This window comes from Leucopleurus acutus, assembly GCF_964270905.1.
Source record: "Leucopleurus acutus genome assembly, chromosome: 16".
In the NCBI taxonomy this organism is placed as follows: domain Eukaryota; kingdom Metazoa; phylum Chordata; class Mammalia; order Artiodactyla; family Delphinidae; genus Leucopleurus; species Leucopleurus acutus.
Window position 1 is genome coordinate 41,323,352 of NC_139158.1, and position 16,271 is coordinate 41,339,622.

The 16,271-nt window shown below is 47.7% G+C and overlaps 1 protein-coding gene across 1 annotated transcript in view; it reads left to right on the forward strand.

Annotated features, from left to right (window-relative positions):
* RIN2 (Ras and Rab interactor 2) overlaps nucleotides 1-16,271 on the forward strand; it is a 97,786-nt gene that overhangs the window by 72,508 nt on the left and 9,007 nt on the right. Inside the window, exon 8 of the mRNA XM_082857558.1 lies at nucleotides 14,463-14,768. Within this exon, the coding sequence (XP_082713684.1) occupies nucleotides 14,463-14,768 (306 nt within the window). The remainder of the gene's footprint in view (nucleotides 1-14,462; nucleotides 14,769-16,271) is intronic.

Here is a 16,271-nt window from a genome sequence, read left to right on the forward strand (position 1 = left end):
AGACTCACAGACATAGAAAACAAACTTACGGTTACCAAAGGGAAAGGGGGGTAGGGATAGATTAGGAGGTTGGGATTAACAGAGGCACATTGCCATATATAAAATAGATAACCAACAAGAACTTACTGTATAGCACAGGAAACTATACTTAATATTTCATAATAACCTATATGGGAAAGGAGGCTGAAAAAGAAAAAAAATATATATATATATCTGTATATCTGAATCACTTTGCTAGACACCTGAAACTAACATGACATTGTAAATCAACTCTACTTCAATAAAACTACAACATATATATATATATCTATCTGTAGCCTGGCAGGACAGCGCATCCTGTGCTAGTTCTCTTGGATGGAGTTTTCTCTGGAGTTCAAAACAGCAACGCACCGCAGCCCCTGGGCTGATTTGAACTGGAAACACAGCTTCTTGAAGGAGACTTCACGTTATACCTGACTTGGCTGCTGTGCGCCAGGCTTGGACGTGTTTGGGGTGGGGGTGACCGATGGGGCAGCAGATGGGTCTGTTCAGGGACGGAGCTTGCCTTCTGAGGGTCCGTTAGCCCACCTGATTTTGTGCTGTGTGTGTGACACGACTGTTGAGGGTCTCCTGAAGGTGCGTCTCTGCAGGTTGTGTGCGAGGAAAAGGCGTTTTTTGCTGTCTTCTGAGAGGCGGGGGGTTTGCGCTGCTTTGGTTGGGAAGTGCCCTTTTTACCCTCAGAAGAGGGCAGAGCCCACGGTGTGCAGCTGGGTGAGTTTCCACAGGGAACAAGCCCCAGCCCAGCAGAACATGACAGCATCCAGAGCCCCCTGGGATCCCCGCCTTGTCCCCCTTCTCCCCAGAGGGTAACCGCCTTGCCGGCTTCTCATCACAGAATTCAGTAAGTAGCACTGTGAGGGAGTAAGCAAAAAAAAAAAAAAAAAAAAAAATCAAATGGACAGGTTGGTTTGTGTACCTTTAAACTAAGTCACATATTTGGAGGTCACATGAAAGGTGTTTTCTCCAAAGTCAAGGGGAAATACTTTCTTTATAACCTTGTTGGAGGGCTGAATTGCTAGTGGTTACTTTGGCCAAGGGAAAATTGAATTTGGCAAGCCATCTTTTTTTTCCAGGGCGCGAGTGTTAAGGGATTTTTTTTTTTTTTTTTTTTTTTTAACTTCAGAAGATTGACTCTGAAAGGCTAGTTTCAGAGACCTCATTGACTGGGCACAGCAGCCAGAAGGGCTCCCAAACATTTGCAGGCAGTTCATAAAGCAAAACCCCAATTTCTCTTTCTGATTGGGTCCGTTTGACGAAAGGAGTAAACAGTGTGTGGTAGCAAGTGTTGTCTCTCTGTCTCTCTCTCCTTCCTTCTCCCTCTCTCTCTCTCCTTTGGGTTTCAGCAGCTTTTTGATTTTCTCACAAAGGAATCAAAGCCTTGTTTGTTTTCCTATGGCTTGTGCCTGGGTTGATGGGGCGTGGTTAGAGCTGGGCTGCTGGAGAGAACGCTGGAAGGAATGTGCCCCAGGATGTGCCTTAGAGATGGAAACGCCTTCGGGACAACAGAATAGCCACCCAGGCCCCCTCTGTCCCCGCCCCCCAGAGCCTGCCTCTCAGAGGAGACCCACTCAAACCCCGAACCGGCAGGAGCAGCTTCCTCTGCGGGCGCTGATGTCAGCCCTGGGTTATGTGGCCGGCAGCGCCAACCAGCCCACGGAGAGGAGGCTCCTCCCTGGGGAACCAGGCCTTCCCTTCCTTCTCCGCCGATGCTGTGATCACCAACAGAAGCGCCCGTCCCAGGAAGCTCTCCTGCCAGCTTCTTTGTGGGTGAAATTCAGAGAGGGTACTCGCTCTTGGAGCACCAAATCTCCTTTTCTCCAAAAACAAATTTGAATTTGGCCAGCAGTCTTTGCTGCAAACACTTTGCTGCTCCGGAAGGATGCAGCTTTCAATTTAAAATCTAAGGTCGTAAGGAGAAGGGAAGCTGACATCTAGGGCGCCCCTAATTTGAGCCAGGCCGCCTGTCCAAGCGATGGCAGTGGGTCCTGGCCTCAGCCCAGTGAAGCAGGCATCCGTGTGCCATGTAGCAAGGCAGGGCTCTGCCAGGTAGAGCGGGGTGTCCCAGGGCCACGCCGGCCAGGAATTAGCCCGTGCAGCTTCTGAACTTCCTTCTGTCGGATTCAAAGGCCATGGTTTTTGAACCTCACCCCTCTCCCCTGCTGCGGCCTATGTTCATATTTTCTCATCAGAAATTAAGGGGGATAGGGTGGGATTGACAGGTACACGCTGCTGTATTTACAATGGATAACCAACAAGGACCTACAGTATAGCACAGGGAACTCTGCCCAATATTATGTATCAACCTAAATGGGAGAAGAATTTGAAAAAGAATAGATACATGTATATGTATAACTGAATCACTTTGCTGTACACCTGAAACTATCACAGTACTGTTAATCAACTGTACTCCAATATAAAATAAAAAGTTAAAAAATTTTTCTTTTAATAAAGATAAAAAAATAACAAGAACATCAATAAGAAAAGAAATTAAGAGGATTGGAAAATTGTTTAATTATGTTATACACCTAAAATGAATATGGTATATGTCAATTGTATCTCAATAAAAATTAATTTAAAATTTAATTTAAAGGGGAGTTAGAATACAGGCTTACCCTCAGTGGAGGCAGCTCAGACCGAAGCTGCCTATGGGGGTGTAGGTGTGCCCAGCCCGAGCACTGCCTCACTTTTTTATTGGTTCGTTTAGGTTTTTTAAGCTTTTGCATTAAAGCAGACACTTCATCGTATCTGTTGCTTCCCCAATGAAATCATTATTCTGTTTTGAAAAGTGCAGTGAATGTGCTGGGCTTTTGAAATTAAGAGGAAGGCGAGCCAGAGCAGACAGTGACCCGAGGAACTCATCACGCGCCCAGCTGGAGGGAAGGATGTGACCCTAATTATTAGAAAACCAGTCCCTTTAAATGTGCACATTTAGAGTAGGACCCTGGCAAGAAAATGGACTTAGTCTAATTGTCTGCTTTACATATTCCTAAATGAAGGGCTCACTAGTTTACTAAAAACTTGTTAATACAGTGATTCCTTTAAACCTCGTAACCAACTCAAGGTTGGTACATTTGTGTAGATTTTGTTCACGTTTTGCAAATTCAGGAATGGAGGCCGAGATGTATGAAGTGACTTGCAGAGGGTTATGCTGCTGGTAGGTAGGGGAGCTTGGATTCAACCCCCATCTCCTCTCGCTTGTCTGCTCATTCCCACCAATCTCACTTCCTGGGAGGTTGTAATTCACTTTGAATGGATTCACTTGAATGCCACCCCCAGAATTCTAAGCCTCAAATTTGTCAGAACAGGTGTCCACTGATGCTCAGAAGTCTTTTCAGGAATGCCACTTGGGTTTCTCTGCTTCAGAAAAAATCTAGTCCTGTCCTCCTTTCCCACAGCTTCTGAGGGAGAGAGCTCTGAACTAGGAGGTGGGATTTTAAAGCCTAGATTTACAGAATTCCATCCTGAAAACAAGGAAGTTGGAGGAGGTATTTCACTGGTTTAACCCACGTAGAATTAGAACCGTCATTCATCTGCGAAAAATAACCATGTGAATGCATGTATATATGCGTTCAGTGTTTCGATACAGTGCTAATCTTCTTCAGAGAGTGGTTCTTCAGTTGCATAGAGAAAAGCCAATGAAAAAACTGAATCGCTCTCCCCCACTGCCACTTTGTCCATGTGCTCTTGTCACAGCCCTGTAAGTCAGCACTTTCTAGGTGAGAATAAAATGATAAACAATCTCAAAGGTGAAAAACTGCCAGTCTAAACGGTTGTGCCCTATCGTGGAGAATTTGAATTCTGTTTAGACCACTCTTTAAAGCACTGCCACGCAAAGCCCTGACATTTAGAGGTTCTTCAATAAGAACCTCTTGGTTGATTGACATCAGCTTTGCTCTTCTGATTGGAGGATGAGATGAGTTCCCATGAGAGCCAGCTCTTTCTTGATTCCAGGACCACTTACTGTGTTTCCCTTGTGGGGACCACTCCACCCCCGACTCTGCAAAAGTGGTACATGGAGGGACAAACAACTGCTTTAACAAAGTGTGTACACTGCTTGGCATCTTCCTCAAAAGCCCAGGATCGGTAACTTCATGGACAGAGTGAGGTGTACTCACCACCAGTGTGTCCAGCCCTGTAAGGTGCTGACAGGTGCGACATCACGTATTATCCCAACACGTGCTGCTCATTGGTGGGTTTTCGCATCACACCACTCTTGCTTCAGTCTCTTTCAACCAATGGGAGAACTTAGTCCAAACTTGCTGGTCGTGAAATCTACACTTTGCAGAACTTGTTGCATTTTTGTGGTTAGTGTTTTCATTTTATTCAAGCAAAAGAAGTCTTACTTCTGATTTGATGTTAATCTTGGGAAATCCCTCTGTTTTCACGTCTTGTTTCAAGAAAAACAAAATTTTTCCAACTCCAAAAATGTTAGTAATCCCAAATTTTCTATTTCATTCAAATTGCCCATAGATGATCAACAAAGATACAAATAAGCCAACTGTATTCCTAAAAGTCAATAATGAAAAACAAGACAATATATTGTTTTACTTTCTTTAATAGCTGTCAAAATGTGTATTTTCTCTGAAGAGCATTTCAATTATTTGAAGAAAAAATATCCTTAAACACGATTCCAACATATTTCAAAGAGAACATCAGTTTACTTATGTGTGTGTGTGTGTGTGTGTGTGTGTGTGTTTAATAGAGAAATGATACTGAAATGTGGTTAATCACCAGAGAGCATAGCATGAATAAGAAAGGAGATCTGAAATCATTCCTTGGACGTTAAACAATTAAAACTACGTTGCTTCAGATCTTCTTTTTTTTTTTTTTAAATGAAAGTTGTGGCCAGAGAGGCATATTGGTGCCAAGTTGAGATTAAAACCTTGACTCTGACTTCTGATCTAGTCCTTGTGTCCATATCACCTGCAAGGAGTCAGTCTCTTTGTACGTTAACAAAGGGTAGAGAGAAGGAGAAAGACTGACCTCTTGCAGCATAGAAAAAGAATGCCTATAGTATTTTTGAAAATTAGTTTAAATAGATAGAAGACCGCAGCAAGAAGCCCCTCTTATTCTCCATGGGGCATCATTTGTTGTATAGTTTTTACTTCAGGGCGTCAACATTGGGTTCATCATGTCATATCAAGTAAAAGAAGGTCCACAGCCCTGGAGTCAAGAATCTCTGCCCAGTAGTCGCTGTCTCTGTGATGCTCTGAGCAAGGGAACCGTCAGAGAGCTCTGCTCTTGAGGTGGGGAAGGGGGACGGCGTCACAGAGTGTGAGGCACACGGAGGTGTCTGTGCTGGCGTGTTTCCTGACTCTATCCCTGGAATCTGCCATCTCGAGAGAGAGAGAGAAGCACCTCCCTGGCAGGGAACGCCCCCAGGCAAGAGAGGACTCCACGTGGGAACTGAGAGCGGGAGCCCAGGCACACTTGAAGGGCCAGGCGGACTGAAAGGGAAGCATCAGAATCTTTGACACTGTTTCCATGACTCTGCTCCACAGAAAGGATGGCTCTGATTGGCTGTCTTGGTGAGGCCAGACCCCACAGAGGAGCCCTCATCCTCCTGACCTCATCCCAGCCTTGCCTGGTTGGCCCAGCCTCCCAACAGGGACTACATCCTGCAGGGCCAGCCCTGCTCCCGCCACGGACACGGCGTCCATGCGGGAGGTTCTCACTTATCATCCAGGCCCAGGGGCTTCTTTGAGAAACCGGAAGTCACAGCCCACCGCCTCTGTTGAGTAGAGAGTATGTATGAAATGCATCCTGTGTTTTTAGTAGAACCAAGTGACAGCCTCCACAATAGTTTAAGAACACTTTTATGCAGAGGATCCCTTAACCCCCCTTACTGCCTCGGGAGGCCCCGTTTAGTATCCTCAGGTTTATAGATAAGGAAACAGAGCCTAGTGCCCTCAAGCCAGGATGCATGTAGGGCCAAAGCCAACTCCTGTGGAGGGCTTCCTGCCCCTCCTGTGGCGGTCACCACACCAAAGGGTCCTCCCGTCCACGTGACTCCTCAGTGATGGTGTCAGCCTGGATCACCAGCCCAAGGCCGAGCTTGCCAGATCTCTGCCGTATAAAAACGTCCCCCCCCCCCGGGACTTCCCTGGTGGCACAGTGGTTAAGAATCCGCCTGCCAATACAGGGGACACGGCTTCGAGCCCTGGTCCGGGAAGATCCCCCATGCTGTGGAGCAACTAAGCCCACGAACCACAGCTACTGTAGCCCGCGTACCTAGAGCCTGCGCACTGCAACGAAGAGTAGCCCCCGCTCGCCGCATCTAGAGAAAGCCCGCAAGCAGCAACGAAGACTCAACGCAGCCAAAATAAATAAAGTAATTAAAAAAAAAAAAGTACTCCCCTTTCCGTAGTCTGTTCTTCGGAAGGAGGCCCCTAGCACTGTTCACACCCAAGGGACGAGGGTAGAATTAAGTCCCACCTCCCTGAGGCCGGAGGGGCTGCATAAATTATTTAGAATTGTTCTGTAAGGAAGCTGGGTCTCTTCTCCACTGCCTTCATTTTTAACAACCTTTTACTAGAAGGCACTGAAATAACTCTGGTGAATTTCATCCATAAAACACTGCATGAATGTAGCCTATACGACCGCCACCCCAGTGCTTGTCATGTTTATTTGGATCGTCTCTGCTGGGCTGATGGGATCTTCCTTTAAGTGATAAAGCATCCTTTATCATTCATTATTTAAGCGCCCAAGGATGCATTGCTGACGACAATCCTTAAAGCAAACCCCCTGCAGGGGCCTCTGGTGGCTGCCCCACACCCGAGCAAGGGGCTCCTCTCTAGAGTCACACTTTCTGGATTCTGCAGGGCTAAGGAGAAGAAACATAGTTTTCATGTAGCCACCCCAAGGAAGGATTTTCAGTTCTATTAGAGGTCACTTGTGGAACACACTCTACATGTGGGCCTTGGGCTCAGGGCTGCAGGCGGCTCACCCCAGGTCTGGTGTGCGGAGGGCTTCTCCAGGAGGGAGGTCAAGTTTGCTCTGTGCCATGCATTGCAGACGCAGCAAAGAGCTCCGAGGATGCAGCAAGGGGGAGCTGTGTGGGGAGGCAGGCAGGCAGGCAAGGCTTCCTGGGGATCCCTGTCATGGGGGGACATGAGGAGCCTGCCGGGCACAGGGAACAGTGTGAGGAAAGGCGCAGAGGGCCGTTGGCTTCAGTGAGAGTGTGGGCTGCTCATTCGTGGGGATGTGGCAGGAAGAAGGGATGGAGGGCGAGTCAGGGTCCATCCCTAGAGCTGCCTGGGCCTTGAAGGTGCTGGAGAGCATTTTAGAGAGATCGCCCCAGGCAGGGTAAGAGTCACACTCTTCAATAGTCGCTCCAGCCCAGGTACCCACCGGTCAAGGTCAAATCAGACACTGGCCCAAAACACCTGAGGATCCATGTGACAGGCCGGGTGCCAGGGGCCTGGAGTGGGCACACACAGGGCAGGGGCAGCAGCGTGACCCAGGCCCTCTGCAGCTAGTTGACCAAAAAGTGTTGGTGATGAATTAAACCCACCCTTCATCCCACACGCTGGCTCATCTGCAATGGGGCTGGGGGCTGTCTGTTCCCATCGCTCTGAGACACACAGCTGCCCAAGACACTCAGCTCATCTGTGGTCTTGAGCTGTGAGATCGGGTCGGAATGAGGTAGTGACAAAACACTGGGAGTTTCGGGGCAGGAAGACCCCGAGGGCCAGACTTCAGATCCTCTGTCCTTGTACCTGTGGATGGGAGGGGCTGTGGAAGAGTCGGAAGACAGGAGAGAGAAAGGTGTACACTTGTCCTTTGGTATCTGAGGGGGTTGGTTCTAGGACCCCCGTGAATACCAAAGTTCGAGGATGCTCAGGTCCCTTATATGAAATGGTGTGGTATTTGCACAGAACCCACGTACATGCTCCCTATGCTTTAAATCATCTCCAGATTGCTTTTAATACCCAAAACAGTGTAAATGCTATGTAAATAGTTGACCACGTACAGCAAATTCAAGCTTTGTCTTTTGGAACTTTCCGAATTATTTTTTCCAGAATATTTCCATCCACGGTTGGTTGAATCCACTGATGTGGAACCCGCAAATACCAGGGGACTGACTGTACAGGAAGCCAGGCGACTTTTCTATTCATCAAACCAAGTAAACCACAGTTAATACAGAAAAAACCCAAACCAAACCAAACAGGCCTGAATCAGTAATCCTGGTGTCCTTTATCAAAGACATACACTTCACCGTGGAAAGGAACAGAGGGAACCAGTGACTTTTGCTCACTTACTAGGTGTCAGGTGCGTACGAGGTGTTCATTATGTAGGTCTCCCCCAGTCCTCCCGACAGTCCTATCAGGAAGCTGTGAGTGGTCCCATTTTACAGATGAGGAAGCTGAGGCCTGAAAAGCTCATCTTCTTCCCTCCAGGCCGCAAAGTAGAAAACCGCTCGTTTGGAGTTCACATCTGACCCGAGGGCCACTGGGACACAAGGCGGTCTGTCTGCTTTTCATAATTAGTTTGTGCAGAGGGTTAGACAGGTGTTCCTGTGGCCACCTAGGTGTCACATCTCAGCTCGCTGAGAAGGGTGAATACATTTCCCAGATGAAAGGTAGAGGGTGGAGGGGACAGGGGGTGGTTTAGAGTAAGTGCTCAGGCTGGACTGTGGTTTTATTTTTTTTTTGCGGTACGCGGGCCTCTCACTGTTGTGGCCTCTCACGTTGCGGAACACAGGCTCTGGACGCGCAGGCTCAGCGGCCATGGCTCACGGGCCCAGCCGCTCCGCGGCATGTGGGATCTTCCCGGACCGGGGCACGAACCCGCGTCCCCTGCATCGGCAGGCGGACTCTCAACCACTGCGCCACCAGGGAAGCCCAGGACTGTGGTTTTAAGTCCCAGTTCGGCTGCTGCTGAGCTGTGTGTGCTTGGTCACGTGTCTTAACCTCTCTGTGCCTCTGCTTCTTCACCTGCAGTAGGGTTACCAGACACTATTGTGCCCGCCCCACTGACACTCACTCCCCTGCTGGATTTCCAGCTGCCAGCACCTGCAGCATTTTCCCGACACTTTCTGGTGCCACCAGAGCCCTAGTCCAGGGCGGATGGAAAGGCTGGGGGATTAAAGCCCACCCCACCCTGGGGAAGCCACCCTCAGGCAGGGACTGAAGGGAGCAGGTGTGTGAGTCCCCCAGCCTCCTCCCCTGGGGGTCCAGCTCTGAGGCACCCCTGCACTGCATCTCCTCCCAGGGGTAACTGGTTAACAAAGCACTTGGCATTGGCCGCCTCCCCCCATCTGGTACCAATGCTTCCTGGACTCCCCTCCCAGGGGAACCACTCAAGTCCTTTTGTGTCTGGGTGGGCTTCTGGGAGACCTCAAATGAAGACAAATAGGGGTTATGTACTCATGTCAGTGGAAGGGTAGTTTAAAATCGTGTAAAGTACATAAAAGTGTTTGGAATGCACTGAGTCGACATCAGCCCTGATCTTTAATCCAGCTGTGTAGCCAAAGGAAACTGTTAGCACAGAAAGAAAGAACCAGCTCGTTTTGCCCTTCTTGTACAGAGCAAGGCCCGTTGTGCCACCTCCTGGCTTCTTTGCAGTAGGAATGACCAGGTTCTCCAACGTCCAGGGAAAGTCATTTGCCTGCTAAGCCTCGTGTCCATCTGCAAAATGAGGATGGTGCTTGTTCCTCATCAAAGGGCTGGAGCAAGGGCTAAGATATAGCTCGGGCATCCGTACAGCCCCTTGTAACAGGAACTGTGCAAACAGACACCCATCAGTATTAGAGATGGCAAACGTTTGCATTTCACAGTTTGAGTTCCCTACAAAAAAGGCCCACCTCTTGCCAAAAAACATTAGCTTCTATTTCTTCTACTTTACTTTCTCGAAAGGATAATCAGAATGCTAGAACTTGAATACACCAAGAGGCGGTATGACCTAACTTCATCTTTTTTTTTTTTTTTTTTTGCGTTACGCGGGCCTCTCACTGTTGTGGCCTCTCCCGTTGCGGAGCACAGGCTCCGGACGCGCAGGCTCAGCGGCCATGGCTCACAGGCCCAGCCGCTCCGCGGCATGTGGGATCTTCCCGGACCAGGGCACGAACCCGTGTCCCCTGCATCGGCAGGCGGACTCTCAACCACTGCGCCACCAGGGAAGCCCGAACTTCGTCTTTGATCTTTTGTCAAGCAGGTTGTGACCCGCTCCTTTTGGAGATCATGTTGTTTAGACTCTGGGTTCGGTTAGAGTCCCCGGAGAATGTTGAATATTATTTTGTTTTATTTTGACAACCGGTCAGGTTCAGAGTGCTCCTTCTGTCTTGCCTGCCATGGGTGAGGAGTCGGTGGCGGTTCAGAAGTTCCAGGCGGTGATGGTGAGAGAGGTGAGGTGAGGTCACATGGCCAGAGTCACTGAGAAAGATGGAGACGGGCGGGCTGCCAGGCCGCTTCCTCCCACCCTTTCTAAGACACGCGCCTTCTCTGGACTTCATCTTCTGGGCTCTCGCGTCCCCTACAGCAGCAGTGGGTGAGCAGAAAGTGTTCAGACGAGCTGCTCAGTGATCCTGTCCTGTGATGGTTCCTTGTCTCAAGTCTGACTTTCTCTGGAATCTCTGTCCTCATTCCTAAGAGGGGGGCGATCACTTCACAGCACCAGAAGCCCACACATTTAACTCTTCCTGTAAATCACGGTGTTGGGTCACACCAGGGCAGGGATCTCCAAGTCGACGCTCCTTACTCTTCCCTTCTGTGGCTGAGCTTTGGGGCCAGTTGATAGGATCTCTATAAATATTTTCAGAGAATGTATTTCCAGTTGGTGATTCAGTTAGCAGTTGGTTTCTAATATTCAAACTGTTGTAGCTCAGACAGTTCTCCAGTATCTTCTTGTTTCTATGTTTGTAATTAAACACAGGTGACATAACCAGAGTTCTTGGGTTTGAATCGTCGCTACCCCTCTTGCTACCTGTGTGGCATCAATCTCCCTGGGGATCAGTTTCCTCATCTATAAAATAAATCATCGTCCTTCCACCATGGGTTTGTTGGAGGATCTGAAAAGTCAGTGCATGTAAAGTGCCTACAACAGCATTATTCTTGGGTTTAAACAACCGGAGATGGTAGAAAAAAACAGACAGTAGTAATTTGTAAGCCACGTTGACCGATGTGTTCTTACCTTTTGTTCTGAGCTAGCCCACATTCTGAAAGATTTTCTGTTCCTTTTGTTTCCTAAAATCATTTTTCCCTCTTGCTACATGAGCAGAACCTTTTTTTTCCTATTGGAGAGAACCAGTTGGGTACTGGGTTCCTGTCCCTTGGCCTTTTTTTCTATTCATACGTTTATTAAGGATTTGTGGGGGTAGAGAGGTAGTTAGGAATAAAGTCCTGAAAAAGAATGCAAAGAGACCAGTCTTCCTTATTTCTAAATTACGGCCTTTAAAAAACGTACTGTTTGTTTTTTTTCATTTGGGGTTTTGAGGGAGTGGGCACATGGCAATGGGTTGTAGGTTTCAACCCTCCTAGCAGATTTCCACAGCCCCATTTGCTCCTAAGGGCGGAGTTTATGGCACAAAGGCCAACGTCCCTTCCCTGGGGACGAGGATGCGTTGCTCAGGGGACCCACTCAGCCTGCCGATGACGAGCTTTCTGCTCTCGTCCCCAGAACTGCACACAACCTTTTGGAGATGACTTGTGTGCGTGCTCTGGCCCAGAGGTGACCAGCCTTGCTCGGAAGTTAAAAGTTGCCCTTGGGATTCAAGGTCTCCAGGTGTTTTCTGTTGGTTTGATTTATCCACATGGTTCTTGAGGTTTAACTTATATCCACAAAGTGTGCGAATCTCGAGTGCTCAGCTTGACAATTTTCACACCTGTAGCCACCACCCGGATCCAGACATCAACCGCCTCCTTCCCCCCAGAAGTGCCCCCCTCGGCCCTGGTTATTCATTCCTAAGGCCGACTGCCATCCTGACCTGTCATCGCAGATCGGTTTTGCCTGCTCTTGAGCTTTACGTATAAATGACGTGCTAAAGGAGACACCCTTCTGCGTCTGGCTTCTTTCACACAGAGATGGTATCTTGCAGACTCAGCCGGTTGTGTCTGGAGCAGCAGTGTGCTCTTTCTCACGGAATGGATCTTCTGTTGTCTGAATTCCATTTTCTGAATTCCATTGTGTGAATATATCCTTGCATCCATGCCACTGGGATGGGCCTTGGGTGGTTTCCAGTTTGGGACTGTTACGAGTAACACTGCTGCCAACATTCATGTGCATCCTGGTTAATGATTGACGTGATTTTCAACCCCCTTGGTCACCTCGTTCCTGCAGAGAGGTCACCAGGTATGTAGCTTCAGAACCTTTGGATAGAGGAATAAACTGGTGAATGTTTATGAAACACCATGAACTTTAGAACTAAGAAATCATTGACTTTGAAAAGCAGGATGATTGGTTGTATGGCCTCGAGCAAGCCATTAGGCATCTCCAAGCCTCAGTTTCCTCATCTGTAAAAAGGGCATAATTGTCGTATTATGCAAAAATAATAGGGGTATTGTAAAAATTAGATGAGATAATGATATAAAGTACTTAGATAGGGGCTTCCCTGGTGGCGCAGTGGTTGAGAGTCCGCCTGCCGATGTAGGGGACACGGGTTCATGCCCTGGTCCTGGAAGATCCCACATGCCGTGGAGTGGCTGGGCCTGTGAGCCATGGCCGCTGAGCCTGTGCGTCCGGAGCCTGTGCTCCGCAACGGGAAAGACCACAGCAGTGAGAGGCCTGCGTACCGAAAAAAAAAAAAAAAAAGTAGTTAGATAGAGCCTAGCCCAACTGAGCCTAGCCTAACATTAAGCCTAGCACTCAATATTAATTGCTGTGATTGACTTTTCATCATAGTGACCATTTGGGGTGAAGTCAAAGATGCTGTATGACTTTATATAAGTTTATTAACACAATGTAACCAGTGCAAACCAAGTAATTTGTTATAATGCCAGATGTGAAGTGAAAATGCTATTCTGTTTTTCTTCTTACTTCATAACCTCTTTTGCTTCAACCTTGATTTCTGTGGGTATGTCTGGTTTAGATTTCTCTCTGTCCCTGATCTTCTAATAATAGGTGATCATTTGGATTCAATGTGATCTGAACTATGTCAGGAATTCCAAAGGCCAGAGAGGTAACTCGGCTATTTCCATGGATCTGTGGGCTTCCAAGATGAAATCACATCCTAGTGTCATATATTAGATGTGGTTGCTACCCGTGGAACTTTGATGAGAATGTGAAATATTTGAGATGGAAAAGCGGGTGTGGGAGAAGCAGAGAGCTTCTCACAGTACAGACCACCTTCAGACCAGACCTCCAGATTCATGGTCCTGGTCATTGTCCTGTCAGCCAAGAAGGCTACTCCACTGGGCAAAAGCATTCCAAGAAAGAGGGAAAACTAATGCCTCCCACACCTAAAGGTGTTTCCTAACTCTGAACGGAAACACACTTCAAGACTTAAAAAATTTTTATTTTGAAGTCATTTCAGACGTACAGAAAAGTTGCAAAAAGGGTATGAAGAAATCACGTCTGCCCTTCACCCAAATTCCCCAGTGTTAATGCTTTGCCACACTTGCCTCATTCCCTGCCTCTCTCTCTGTTTACACACGCGCGTGTGTATACACACACAAACGCACACACATGCACACATTCTCTTTTATCTAAACCACGAGAGCGGGCTGTAGGCATTGTGTCCCTTGATCCCAAAATACTCAGTGGGTATTTTCTAAAAACAGGGACATTGTGTTACAAAACTGCAGTGAAATTAACTTTCATTAACTTTCACGGAAGATTCATTCTGTGAAAAAGAGCACACTTCTGCTCCAGACACAGCTGGCTGAGTCTCCAAGAGTCAGTCTGTGTGAAAGAAGCCAGATTCACTGTTAACAATATTATCTAATCTGCAGACTTTATTCAAATCTCGACTAATGCCCCACTCATGTCCTTTATATATAACAAATGACATAAAGACTTTTTATGGTCCAGAATCCAATCCGAGATACCATGTGTATTTGACTGAATTTCTTTTCATCAGGAAATATTTTAAGGGAGCTGGAACCCTTGCTATTAGCACATTTGCTTAACTGTCCACTGGACCCTCAGTGGAAGGACTGGGTCGAAAGAATGTCTTCTAGAATATTCACCTGTGCTTATGGGTGAGGAGGTGTAAAAGCAGTTAAAGCCAAGTATATTCAATTGTATGGACTGCATGCAAGAGAGACTGTAAGACTATTAGGGAAGATGCATTCTTCCTGGCTCTACTGAAGAGAAAAGGTTGGCGCGTGAGTGACGTGGCGCTAAATTTTGGCTGGTTGGATGTGTAGTTCGGACGCGTCTGCCCGATAACCAATGCACTAGGTTGCAGTTGTCCATTCCCAGAAAGCAGACCTTGCACTCCTTCGTTCTTCAGTCAATGGTCACAGTAGCTGTGCTTTCTTTGGCAGATGTGGTATTGGAAAAAGCCATGCACAAGTGCATCTTGAAGCCCCTGAAGGGCCACGTCGAGGCCATGCTGAAGCACTTCCACGTGGCCGACGGCTCATGGAAACAACTCAAGGAGAACTTGCAGCTCGTGCGGCAGAGGAATCCACAGGAGCTGGGCGTCTTCGCCCCCACCCCTGACTTTGTGGACGTGGAGAAAATCAAAGTCAAGTTCATGACCATGCAGAAGATGTATTCACCAGAAAAGAAAGTCATGCTGCTGCTGAGGGTCTGCAAACTCATCTACACCGTCATGGAGAACAACTCAGGTGAGGCCACACCGCCCAGGCTCTTGGCCTCGCGATGGGGCTGGGACACGTCGGGCTTTCTGATTCCCAACTGCTCTTCCTTTCAGTTTCTTGACTTCACCAAGTGGCTCACAAAAATACAAGTGTTACTCTGGTGTCTGGCAAATTAGTCCACGTGCAGCAAAGAGCACCGAAAAAGTAAGCGGAGGAGGGCAACGAGATTTTTGTACGATGCCAGACGATAAAAGATTTATTTCAGGGTAGTGGATACAGAGTCAGTCTTGGGAGTCTGAGTTCAGATCCTAGCTCTGCGAATGGGTTCATTAACTGTGGGGCTTTGGCCACCATAATCATCCTTCCAGGCTGCTGTTCTGCACCTGGCGTGGGTATGACCCCATCCTTCCTCCAAAGGTGCAGATTAGATGGGACAACGCATGCATAGCCCCAAGCATGGTGGAAATATTTATGATTATTCCTGTTGTTACTACATTTTGGCCAGTGACGGTTTGTGTCAGTGATTTACAGCAAACTTGGAGCATTCGGCTATAATGTGGCTTCATCATAGCCATTTCACTGGCTCTCCCTTCTTTGCTCCATACTGATGCAGTGTAGTAGGAATTCACATAAGTCAGCCCTCGGGTTTCCCCTGCGCTGCTTCTTGTAGGTGCAGGAGTGACCCTGATTCGTGGGTAGCGATGAGCCCTACAGTGCTCCAGGTCTTGGGTGAGCCTTTTTAATTCCGTGGATGGTCACAACTTTTCCTCTGAGCGTAATCGCTCGATGCAGAAGCAGCGGAGAGAAAACACAGGCTCTGTTACCCATGGCCGGAGGAGGTTGCCTTGTGCAAGCACTTTGCAGATTGTTAGGCAGAAACGTTAACACGTGCGCTCCAGAGCTGGTGATGCTGACGAACAGCACCTCTGCAGTTTTGAAGATACTTCACACGCAAGAAATGTACTTTCTGGAGTCTGTGAAATCGTTGATAAAACGTCCCCCGAATTATATCTGCACAGGGTTCTGCTCTTCTCAGGCACAGTTTCTCAATCCCAGCACTAATGCCATTACATCTGGAGAATTCTTCATTGTGAGGCCATCCTGCTTCCTGTAGGAAGTTTATCAGCATCCGGATGCCATGAAAAATGTCTCCAGACAAAGCCAGACTCCCCTGGTGGGGATGGGGGGCGGGCAAAATCGCCCCTAGTTGAGAATCTGCATTGTCATAAAAAGTAGCAGTAAAGACTAAACATTTTTCGCCAGATATTAATCGTATATATGTATTCAGTGTACACTGAATGCGTACATTTAGCTCACATTGAAGACAGAGGAGGAACAAGTTATTCCTTGCTCGAGTTTGGTTCTGTCACTGAGTTTTGATTACTTTGCACAGAAAGCAACCGGAAACAAGACACAAAGGAGTAACAGCATTAAGTAGACACTTCCGCACATGGTTTATCGTGTCACTTGCTAAAAAGTTTAAACTCTTTCAAAGTACTCTGTTCTATCGCGGAGGTTGATGCAAATCAT